The 13,215-nt window shown below is 39.6% G+C and overlaps 1 protein-coding gene across 1 annotated transcript in view; it reads right to left on the minus strand.

Annotated features, from left to right (window-relative positions):
- The window catches only part of MTR (5-methyltetrahydrofolate-homocysteine methyltransferase), a 170,889-nt gene that overhangs the window by 58,627 nt on the left and 99,047 nt on the right, over nt 1-13,215 (minus strand). Inside the window, exons 15-17 of the mRNA XM_006872011.1 lie at nt 9,572-9,751; nt 8,416-8,532; nt 7,552-7,692 (exon numbers count right to left, since the gene is read on the minus strand). Coding sequence (XP_006872073.1) covers nt 7,552-7,692; nt 8,416-8,532; nt 9,572-9,751 — 438 coding nt within the window. The remainder of the gene's footprint in view (nt 1-7,551; nt 7,693-8,415; nt 8,533-9,571; nt 9,752-13,215) is intronic.

The raw sequence follows: 13,215 nt of genomic DNA on the forward strand, positions 1-13,215 counted from the left end.
GTAAATAGAAACCAATCACAGAGGCCCAGGAATCCAAATTGCAGAGGTTGCCTTTTAACATTCTGGGTAGCTGTCAGGAAATTGGGAAGTGGGGAGAACTTTACACTATTCAAGGTTCTGAAAACCAGAGGAGACTATTTGAATAGCCCATGACAAAGGCCTGGACTAAAGTGGTGGTAAAAGGAAGAGACAGGAAATAGAAACACATGGGCTTAAGTAATTGACAATGTGGAAGCCAAAAATGAACAGAACTGAGAAGAACTCCTAGACTCAGAGCTACAGGAGCAATGGGTGTAAAGACAACACCAGGGTTCTCTCGCATACTGAGCAACTCAAGACGGTAATTTAAAAAGATGGAGTCCTTTTAAGGCTCACATTCATATCTCATGTAAATATCATTTGCTTTACCTGCTGGGGAGATGGAGTTTGACATCTGAAAGCAGGGCAGAGTGTGTTGAACACTCTGGAAAAAGGATCTGACATGTATACAGAAAACTACTGCATCATAGGATACTTTTGTATCACAAAATTGCCTAATGCAATACGTCCTTTGATTTCTTGATTGCTGCTTCTGTGAGTGTTGATGGTTGATCCAAGAAGAACAAAGCCCTTGACAACTTCAATCTTTTCTCCTTTGATAAAAATGTTGTTTATTGGTCCAGTGGTGAGGAGTTTTGTTTTCTTTACATTGAGATGTAATCCATACTGAAGGCTGTGGTCTTTGACCTTCATCAGTAAATGTTTTAAGTCCTTTTCACTTTCAGCAAGCAAGGTTGTATCATCTGCATACCGCAGGTTATTAGTAAGTCTTCCTCCAATCCTGATGCCACATTTTTCTTCATATAACCCAGCTTTTTGGATGATTTGCTCAGCATACAGGTTGCATAAGTATGGTGACAGAATATGGGGTACTTAATAGTAAGTATGATAAAACCAGAAAATCAAACCGACAGTCATCAAGTCAGTTCCAACACACAGCAACCCTACACAGATTCTCTGAGACTACAAACCTTCACGGGCAGACAGGCTCATCTTTCTCTCACTGAGATGCTGCTGGATTTGAACTGCCAACCATCTGATTAGCAGCTCAACAGCTACCGCACAGAGCCACCAGGACTCCTTAATAAGTGTGATGGACAACAAAGGCAAACAAGGATCCAGAGACCAGTGGAGACTTCACTGAAGCACTGGGGGTTGAAGTGGAAGAAAACTACACAACTTTAAGAAAATCAGCACCTGATGTGAAATATGGAGGCCTGCTATGGCGCTGGAGGATGAGCACAGACCACAAGGTCAGTTTGAATTTCAAGTCAGTGGTCCAAGCTCACCAGCTGCTCTTTGGACACCTTATACAGGGTCGTTACAGGTTGTAAACGACTAGATGGCACTTAACAACAACTCTAGGGGAGGAGTCCTGGTGTGGGGCTGTAAAATAAACACTGGACTGCTAACTACAAGGTAAGCAGTTCAAACCCACCACCCTCTCCTTGGAAACTCTATACAGGGTCACTGTGAGTCAGAACCAACTTGACAGCACTGAATAACTTAACACCTACAGTACACAAAGGTCAGTAGCTCTATGATAAAAACCAGACTGCAAACCACAAGGTTGGCAGTTCAAACCAACCAGCCGCTCCAGGGGAGAAAGATGAGGTTTACAGCATTGGAAACCCTATAAAGGGTTGCTATGAGTTGAAACTGTCTTAAAGGCACATAACAACAACAACAAACTCTAGAAGGCTTTCTCTCTCTGATAACTCTGCAGGAAGTTCTTATAATCAATCTTCCTCTGGTTCTAAGAGTTTCCAAGCACAGCAAGCCCACGCCTAAAAGACAGGCTCCACTCCTGGTTCTTCTTCCTTAGTGGTAGGAGGCCCTTCTCTACGCTGGCTTCGATTTCCTTTGATCCTTTTTAAACTAAAAGGTGCTGTAGGCCACATGGCAGGGGAACTCCTCATACGTGGGATCAGGGCTGTGACAGGAGCACCGTGTGGCATTCCATCTTTGCTGCTGTTACATGCTGTCAAGTCAGTTGTGACTCTGTATAGGGTTTCCTAGGAGCAGCTGGTGGGTTTGAATTTCCTGCTTACCCTATAGGGCCACACCAGGATTCCATCTTAACGGATTGAGTTATCACACTGAAGCACATCATGAGGGATCACTATTTAACTGCCAAATTACATAATCAAATAACTGCCAAATTACGTAATCAGATAACTGCCAAATTACATCATTAGATAACTGCCAAATTGCTTCATTAGATAAATGCCAAGCCATTGAGAACCATGACCCAGCCAAGTTGTCACATTTTGGGGGTCCAAAATTGAATCCATAATTAGACACATAAGGACCAAACAGATGATATTTTCAGGGAATAAACTCAATACTGAAATCCCATGAACACTACAGCATCAAGTCTGTAAGAAATAGATGCAAAGTATACTTATAGACAGAACTCAACAACAAAATACTTATAGGCACTGTTGTAATTCTATGTAGTGTAATATCACATATGTGATAATGACTTAAAAAAAAAAAAAAATCACCAAAAAGAAAATTCTGGAGATGGAAGTTAACAAAAAGTTCCATCACAAGAAAGCAGTCCAATACAAACAAAAACAGAAAGAAAGAAGAAAGAAAGAAAGGATACAAAATACTCAAAAAATAAAGAGCAAAATGAGTTATGTAGACATTTCATTTTCAGTAATAACCTTTAAGTAAAAATAAATGGTCTAAATGCCCATGCACAAAATGAAGAGTCGCAGAATGGATAAAATCATGATCCATCCTTTTTTGTCATTCACAAGAACCACACTTAGACAGAAAGACACAATCAGACTGAAAATAAAAGGATGGAGGAAAATATTCCATGCAACAAGTAAAGACAAAGAGCAGGGTGTTAGGCAGTTAGAACTTGGAAGCGCATCTGACCACAGAACAACCACAGCCAACACCAGATGTGCTTCGGCCCATCAGAAAGCCCAGGCAGGAAGAGACTGCCTCCAAATCGGGCATGTGCAGAGAAGAATAAGCCTGATTGGAAGAGACTGAGGAGATAATCATAATCCCACTATAAAAATTAGCATTACAGTACGCTCATTAATATAATTATGCTGTTGTTGTTGTTAAGTGCTATCCAGTTGGTTCTGACTCATAGCAACCCTGCAGAAGGTTTCTGAGGAGTGGCTGGTGAGTTTGAAACACGAACTTTGCAGTTCAAACTGACCTTGTGGTTGAGTGCGTATCCTCCAGCACCACACCAGGGCTCCAATATAATTCTAACAGAGTGAATACGGGAAAAGAGTGATGTAAGGCCCAGGAGGAACTGACCAATTATGAGCCCTAAATTATGATATGAAAACACAGGAATCAGAAGACCCAGAGCCCACCCTGGAGGACAATAGCATAAAAAGTTAAACCATGAAGTTACTCGGGGATCTACTCACTTGTGAGGTAGTAGCCTGCTCTTACTCTAATGAGAATGTCTATGCTTAAATAAAAATTTTTGCTTCATTTATGTTTAGCTGATTTGCTCAGTGTGCATGCCACGGCTTTTGTTGTTGTTGTTGTTAAATTCCATCAAGTCGGTTCATGCACTCTACCAATTCTTTGGAGGGACAACAGAACCGAACCAGAATGCGTCATCCATATGGTAATGGGGTGCCCAGAGTATTGTTAAATAAAATAGATTTTAAATCAAGAGATAAAGAAGGCATTATGTAATAATAAAAGGTCTTCCAATGGAGCAGCTGGGGACTTTTGACCCAGAGAGGGAGAGGGGCTCTGTGTTGCTGACCAGGGGGCAGGCTTGTAGGGTATACCCTTTGGTTGGTTGATGATGCATGGAAGGGATTGTAACCATGGCAATGAAACGATATATGATAGGATGAATGTAAAACTAATGTTATCCCCATGTAAACTATCACATAATTCACAATAAAACATTAAAAAAAAAAAGGTCTTCCAGCAAGAAGACATAACAATTATAAATATACCTAACATCAAAGGCAGAGTCTGGTGGGGCATTGTGGGTTCTTGCACTGGACTACAAACTCTGTTTGAACTACAAGGTTGGCGATTCAAGCTCACCAGCTGTTCCTCGAAAACTATACAGGATCACTATGGGTCGGAACCAACTCAATGGCACTTAATAATAACAACAGCAAAGGCATCAAGACTGGAGGAGACTCATTAACAACCTATGATATACAGGATGATACAACCTTGCTTGCTGAAGGTGAAGAGGACTTAAAATATTTACTGATGAAGACCAGAGACTACAGCCTTCAGTATGGGTTGTACTTCAATGTAACGAAAACAAAATTCTCTCAGCTGGACCAACAAATAATATCATGATGAACTGAGACACAACGGAAGCAGACCTCATCCTAGAGGTGATTACACAACATTACATCTCATCACGGGGGACAAGTACATTTCAATTGCCAAACCACTGGTAATCCTGGCCCAGGCAAATGGACACCAAACTTGAACTGTTTATATATACATATATATATCATGTTGACATTAAACTTTATCACTTACATATACAGTTTCCTGGTGTGGCCCAATAACAGGTAGGCAGTTCAAACCTACCAGCTGCTCCTCAGAAACCCAACACAGGGTTGCTATGAGACAGAAGTAATTCAATGACACTTAACAACAACAACAACAAATATATCTATATATTCCCAGAAGAAGGAAAAACAAAGAATGCAAATGGAAGGCTGTATACCGAGGTTTGCTGCAGTACTTCTTACATAAGTTGAATGGTTAAAACAACTGAAATGTCCCTCAACGGATGGATGGATGGATACACAAAATGTGGTCTATACAAACAGTGGTCTATACACTCCTCAGCCATAAAAAGAAAAGATGTATACCACCACCTGGATGAACCCTGAAAACATTATACTAAGCAAAATAAGTCAGTCATGAAATGACAATGACTGTGTGATATCACTTTAATACGAAATAAGCAAATATATAGAAGCCACAGGTTATTAGCGGTCATCAAGGGTGGGAGGGAGAGGCAAAAGGGGTTCTTTTGTTTGGTGGGCAACAAGATAATCTTAACAGTGGTAGAACATTTATGATGAGGATATTGAGAACGGTTACGGAACATGAAAAATGCAAAGTCAATGAGTTGTAAATGTAGATGTTGTATGTTGGCAGATGTTTTGGTGTGTCTATTTTCATAATTAAAAAAAGAATGAGAAAGAAAAGAAATAAGACTATTTTGGTCATTAGGTGTCATGAGCCATCTTACTAAAAAAAAAAAAAAAAAGAGCTAAAATGAATATAGAGAAATACACTGTTAACTGAAGGTACATGGAGGGGATTATAAGCATTGTAACGAAACAAAGTATATGATTTGTTGAATGTAAAACTGATGATGTGCTCTGTAAACTTTCGCTCAAATCACAATAAAAACTTTAAAAAAACAAAAACAGAAAGCGCCATGTAATGGAGAGCAAAGCTCTGCCCAGTCCAATGGAGGCATGGTCTGTTAGAACCTCATGTAATAACGAAGCTACATAAGAATCACATATTACATTACATGGTATCATGACACCTGGGACTTCTTATTACCAAAAGTCATTTACTCACCATAAGTAAATCCACACAAAATTCCATACAGCCCATTACTCCTCCAATGTAGAATCTGAGACACTAGGATAATCAGAGACAGAACTCTTTCCACTCCTTGCAATGATATATCAGAAAGGAACTTGCCTGTAGACTTCATTACTTAATAACAAGAGAAATTAATTCCACTTTAAAGTAAACAAAACAACCTCTCCACTCTCATCTGCCTTGTAATAGTCCTCTTTTCACAGTCCATTTGCAATCTCTTGTCTCTTGAGAAACTGTTACCAATCTGGTGACTCTCTGGAGTTGTTAAAGAATACCTGTTTCTGCTATTAACTCGCTGACTGATAAAAGAAGTCACCGTGAATGCAGAATAGACATTGAGCTTCCTTTATAGAGCAATCAGTGACTTAAAAAAGTCCTTGTGGTCACATTCAGAGGAAAGGCATTCCTTACATGAGGCATTTTCATCCTCCTGCAATTGCGAATAAGATTTCTTTTGATTTGGTTGTGCTGCCAGGGACAAAACCTCCTTCTAGCTCTGCTGCATATACACCAAAAACCTGTGGACCGTTGGTAACAAAACGAAACACAAAAAGAATGTCTGCCATCAAACACAATGCTCACAAAGCCTCTTATGGGAATGGTCTTACAAATAAGAAGCTTATCTGCCCCTCAGAACTGCCACTTCTGGACAGGGGGAGGAAAAGATGAACTAGAGCATCATTTTAAGAGTTATTTAAGAACTGTTTGGCACAAGTCATGATTAGAGATGTCTTTTTGGCCTTCAGTAGAACCTTACCTCCTTTGGTTATTAATGAAGGGCACCTACAAACTATAACAGTCTCTGACTATAAACGGAATGGTGTTTAACACCCAAAGACTAAAGAAAACCTTTGTATATTCTTTGTGCTGGAAGAATTAATAAAAGGCTAAGAACTTTATCTACATGAGCAGAAACAGAAAAAGAAACTTCTAGGGATTATGCCTTATGCAGTATGCTGAGAATCAGAACTTGATGTGGATTTCTACCCTGGTTCCACTGAGAACATAGAAATGCTTCTCAAGTAACTGAGAAGAAGGTCAGGTGCTCATTGTAACAGGGTGTAAACTCCAATCTGAATGGAGCTTTAGAAATCTACGTTCTGCCACCAATACAATTGATAAATAAAGGCTGCAGCTAACCCTATACTGTGCTGTCCTTCTTCCAGAACATTTTAGTAACCTCAGGGATAAGAGAAAACGAAAGCATTTCTGTCAGAGTTAAATTCAAGTATCCACATGGAAAACATTCACAAAGTTGGCAATACCAATGGGTACACAAACATTATCCTACCACCTTGCCAACATGACTGTTAAGGAATTGGCTTCCTTTGCTATCACTATTAAGCTAATTAAACTGTAAGTTTTTTGCAGTGAAGATCTCATGTTCCACTCATGTCTAGCACAATGTCTAACATATAATAGGTGGGTAACAAGCAACTGACTTTTGGATTAACTATAATTAATCTCGTTTTTATAGACCAAACGTGTACTCTCAAGCCTTGAACTACAGATCATTGCCCCAAATGGATCAGATCTTAATACGTAGGTACAAAAACCTAAACACGTAACACAGTCCTACAATACACAGCCATTTTCAATGATGAAGAACAGAAATACTTAATAAAATGGGACAATGTTAACAATACTTTGGTTAACAATATGACACCTTGATAGAAAATTTTTATATTATTATATTTTTAATAGATTTAAGGAAACATAAGTTCAGAGCACTAAACAGCCTGATGACCTGGTCCTCCCTCCTCACCCGAGCGAGGCACCTTCTTTTGAACTCTGAGTAGAAAACCTCAGTGATTTAAACACAGGATTAGATACTTGCGTCTCTACAAGGTCAAATAAACATGAGAGGCAAATTCAGAGATTGGGAAAACGAAACCACTGAAAGCTTTTCTCTACCTGGGCATAACGTAAGAGCTTCTCAGTGGCCTCCGGGTCTTTATTCCAGATGAGATCTTCACAGAGCAGGAGAAGTTCCTTGTGGATATCATCATACACAGGGAGATTTCCAGCATTCACTATCCCCATGTCCATGCCAAACTAAGGGGGACAGAAAGAAAAATAAGGACCTCCAGCCACACCCTAAATCAGGGGGCAGCCAGTGTTACAGAAAGTCTTTGAAGTCATACAGTCTTTGTTACAACTATTCAACTCTGCTGCTGTAGCGTGGATGCAGCCACAGACAAATCCTCAGGTTATGAATGTCCAACTTACCAACAACTCATACTTGTCCTTTAAATTTGGCCTTACTTTGAAACGACAGAACCAATCCCAACTGGCAACAAATTCTTCATTATAACTTTCACTTGCTGCACATACAACTTTTTTAAATCACTGAAAAAGCTTCAAGCCTTTTCCTGTACTACACAGTAAGGCTACGAAAGAACCACATGCACCTGTTCTGACTTACCTACATAGTCAACTTAAAGGTGCACTGAGGAACAGATCTTAATAAAAACCTGGGGATTGCCTGGATATATACATGAACAACAACAACAACAACAACAAACCCCATTGCCAGTGAGTTGATTCCCACTCTCAGCAGTCCCACAGGGTTTCCAGGGTTGTATGTAATCTCTATCTTTGTACTACAGAGTGACTGCTGGATTTGAACCTCTGACCTTTTACTAATCACTGTGCCATCAATAAAACTTTATTTACAAAACTGGTAGCAGGCAAGATTTGGCCTGCAGGCTGAAGCCTGTCAGCCCTCGCCCGAAATCAAAGCTGGTTTCAACAGGACCAAGTAGGTTTCTATCATACCTTGATCGCATGGTAAAGGAAAACTCCATGCATTGCTTCTCGAATGGCTTCCATTCCTCGAAAGGAGAAAGACAAGTTGGAAACACCTCCACTTATTTTGGCTCCTGGTAATGTTTCCTGACAAAAATTTCAAAATGCAAAATGATTCCCTAATTTTACCCAAAGTGAGAATTCTCTTAAACTTTACAAATAAGAGTAGAAAGTAAAGTGCATATAAAGATCAATAGTAATTTAGAGGATTTTTTTTTTGCTCAACATAGACCATAATTTGACACATTATGACATCGCAAAGCACCATTTCATAGTTTTTCCTACTGGACTCAAATCTGCCCAAGAACAAATATAAAACCCTATGGTATCTCTGTATATCTCTACAACCTAATCCATGAGCGCACCATAAAATAACTGCTGAGAAAATGACAGCAAGGAGAGAGCTAGTGCTCGCCAGAGGTGACAGCTTGCCAGTCCTTACTACTGCTATGACCCAAAAATCCCACCAGAAAACTCGTGACAGCTACTTCTTATACAGTTAAGGATATGGGAGGATAATCAAAAAACCCTCACTATATAATGAGGCTCCAGGCACATCTTAGGATAATACCAAGTATTAGCATGAACGTAAAACAACAGGAACTCTCGTTTACTGCTGGTTAAAGTGGAAATTGGTTCATGCATTTGGGAAGCTAGTTTGTCATTATCTACTACTATGAAACAACAATTCAACATCTAAGTATGTGCTGATGTGGTACTGTAGGGTACGACACTATAGGATAAGCACTGAACGGCAAACCACAAGGTCGGCAGTTCAAATCCGCCAGCCTCTCCCTGGAAATCCTATACGGGGTCGCTGTGACTCGGAACTGATTCAATGGCACTTAACAACAACAATATAAGCCGTGTGTTATTTTGAAACCTAAGCGACAGCTGTTATATGCTTCATAAGGAACTACTGATTAGACCCTACATTTCCTGTATTTCCTACAATGTGTTAGATTCCACAATTTAAAATAAGGTTATATAAAAGACAAAGTAAAGCCCCCAAATTTCAGAAAAACAATTCACTAAGAAGAAGCATATCAGCTCTAACTATTCACTGGAGTCATGAAATAAAATCAAGCCGTGTCGTAGGTAGAAGAGAGAAAATACCCAAACTTACTTTAATGACTTTTGTTGCGTGAATAAAATTAACAGCATACAAGTTGTGTTCTTCCATCCCGGTACCAATGGTGAGGATGTTGGGGTCAAAAATGACGTCATATGGATTAAAGTCCAGTTTTTGCACAAGTAGGTGATAGGCTCGGGTGCACACTTTGATTTTGGTTTCTATTTCTGTTGCCTGGAAAAGGAGCAAAAAATGTTTGAAATCTAAAAATGAAGTGTTATCAATGAAAATAGAAGCCCCTTCCACTCGTTATTAGCACTCAAGTATCACGATCTAGAACGAAAATGCCAAGCTGTCTCTAAAAAATGGTCTTGTTATCTCAGAGGAGGGAATTCTTCGTGTTTTCATCAGCACAACTACACTGCTTCTGTAAAAATTAAACCTTAAAAACATACACACACATATATATATGTTTAATTAATAGACTTAAAAAAATGCATGCACCTGATAAAAATTCAAACACCAGAAAAAGGACAGAATAAAAAAATCAGTGTTCTTCCTTCTCTGGCCCTGCCTGCAGCATCCTTCCCTACACCCCAGTGCACTGCCATAGCTTCCTGGGTTATTCCTCAATAGGAGTCTCTGTAGATACAAGCAAATGGATTTATTCTCAGCTCCCACCTACGGGAACACTGGCTTCTTCACAAAGGAGCCTTCATTTACTGTTAAAGTGCAAACTGTACTTTACAAGCATTTGAGGCGACAGCTTGCTAGTATTCACTACTATGACCCAACAATTCCACTATAAGACTCAGGATGACAGAGACTTTTTATAAAATTCTGTATTAGGGGGTATAATCAAAAAAGGGAGAGCTGTTATGGGGCACTAGCCATGGTCTTTTTGGGAACCACATGAAAGCTGTTTTATGCTTCATAATTCACAATTTAGTAAACGCTGTGTTTCCTATAGTCCCCAGAATGTGTATTATAGTCTATAATTTAAAATAATATCATATAAAATAAGTAAAATCCTTAAATTTCAGAAAAAGTTTACTACCTAAGACCAAACATGTCAACATATTTCACCCATAAATACAGACATTACCTTCAACTTTTCAATGGAACCATAAAATAAATTCAAGTCATGTGTTGGGTAGGAGAGAAAACACCCATCAACAGATGAATGGATATGCAAATTGTACAATACAATGGAATATCAAGTAACCATAAAGAACAAGGATCTGGAGGGCACATCAAGCAAATAAGGGCAAATACTGTATGGTCCTTCTTTCATAACCAGACAAGAATGGAAAAATACAGAGAGACCAATGCTCATTGATGGTTACCAGGGGATGGGGTGGGGAAAGTGTGGCTTATACAGTTGTTATGAAGTGTTATCGAGCCAGTTCAGACTCACAGCGGCCCTATATATGGATTCTGAGGAGCAGCAGGTGGGTTTGAACATCTGACCTTGTGGTTAGCAGTTCACTGCTACAGAAACTATCTTTGGTGACGGAAAAAGTGACACTGAATGGGTATATAGTGAACACAGTACAACCAAAGTAAAATGGGCACTTGAGTCCATGTGGGTTGTCATTGTTAAGTGCCATCGAGTTGGTTCCAGCGCATAGTGACCCTGTATAGGGTTTCCGAGGATCAGTTACTGAGCTTGAACCGCTGACCCTGCAGTCCAGCACATTAGCCTACAGTGCCAAACGGGTACAGGTATTTACATAAGTGAAACAGAGAGAAGTATCTAGAGGTATGTGTAAATACAAATATGTGGGTATAGGCACAATGAAGACACAAATACAGATGTTCCTCAAACATAACCAAACACCTCCCAACATGGCTCTTCTGGGTTACAAAACTGAGGACCATAGTCTCATGGCACAACTCAGTCAATTAGCATAACATAGTTCACAAAAATCATGATCTGTACCATAGTGAAGTGAATACCAGGCAAGAGGTAATAGAAGATACAACTACAGGTCTGTTTTTTGTCATTGTTGATAGGTGCCGTTGAGTCAGTACCGACTCATAGTGACCTTATGCACAACAGAACAAAACAGTGCCAGTACTGTGCCAACCTCACAATTGTTGCTACGCTTAAACCCATTGCTGCTGCCACTATTGCCAATTCATCTCATTGAGGGTCCCTCTTTTTCGCTGATCCTCCATTTTATCAAGTATGATGTCCTTTTTCATGGACTGGTTCTTTCCAATAACATGGCCAAAGTCTGAGAGATGATGTCTCCCCCCCATCCTGGCTTCTAAGGAGCATTCTGGATGCACTTCTTCTAACAGAGTGGGTTGTTCTTTAGACAGTCCATGGTACTTTTAATATTCACCTCCCTCCAACACAACTCAAATGCATCAGTTCTTCTAAGGTCTTTATTCACTGTCCAACTTTCACATGCATATGAAGTTACTGAAAATACCATGGTTTGGGTCAGGCGCACCTTAGTCCTCAAACTGACATGTTTGCTCTTGAACATTTTAAAGAGGTCTTGTGCAGCTGATTTACCTAATGCAATGTGTCATTTGATGTTTTGACTGCTGCTTCCATGAGCGTTGATGGGTGATCTGAGCCAAATGAAGTCTTTGACAACTTCAATCTTTGCTCCATTCATCTTGATGTCACTAATTGGTTCCATGACCAAGATTTTTTTACAATGAGGTACAACCCATACTAAAGGCTGTGACCTTCGATCTTCATCAGTATCTTACATCCTCTTCGCTTTCAGCAAGCAAAGTTGCAATATCTGCATATCAAAGGTGGTCAATGCGTCTTCCTCCAATCCCGATTACAAGTTTTTTTTTCATATAATCCAACTTTTAGAATTATTTGCTCAGCATACAGTTTGAATAAGTATGGTGAAAGAATACAACCCTGGCACACACATTCCCTAATTTTAAACCATTCAGTGTTCCCTTGTTCTGTTCGCACAACTGCCTCATGGTCTATATAGGTCCTCCTGAGCACAGTTAAGTGTTCCAGAACACTCTTTCTCTTCTATGTTGTCCACAGCTTATCATGATCCACACAGTGGAAAGTTTTTGCATAGTCAATAAAGCATAGGTAAACATTTTTCTGGTGTTCTCTGCTTTCAGCTAAGCACCATCTGATGTCAGCAATGATATCCCTTATTCCACGTCCTCCTCTGAGTCCTGCTTGAACCTCTGGCAGTTAGTTCCCTGTCAATATACTGTTGCAGCTGTGTTAAAATTATTATTAGCAAAATTTTACTTGTAAGTGGTATTAATGATATTGTCCAATAATTTCTGCATTCTGTTGGGTTCTCTTTGGAATGGGAACAAATATGGGTCTCTATTAGCCAGGAGTGAAAGAGTAAGAAAGTAACCAAAAATGCAGGGAAAAAACAAGTCTATATGAGCCATAACCTCATCTACTCTGAGCCCAAGAGAACTAAATGATGCCCCCAGATACCACACTGATCTTTCTGCGGTCACAATAGTTGGTGCCAGAGAGAATGGGAAAAAAATACCAAAGTCTTATGTAATAATAATAATAATAAAAGCTAGATAAACAAGAACAGTAGAGACTATCGGCCTGAGACACTCCTTAAACCTAGAACTAAGCAAAGGCCCTGAGTAGCACACACAAAAGGGGATTTGCTGCTGTTGTTTGTTGTTATTGTTAAGTGCCATCAAGTTGGGTCCGACTCTTAGCGACC

This window comes from Chrysochloris asiatica, unplaced genomic scaffold (genome assembly GCF_000296735.1).
Source record: "Chrysochloris asiatica unplaced genomic scaffold, ChrAsi1.0 scaffold00179, whole genome shotgun sequence".
Lineage (NCBI taxonomy): Eukaryota > Metazoa > Chordata > Mammalia > Afrosoricida > Chrysochloridae > Chrysochloris > Chrysochloris asiatica.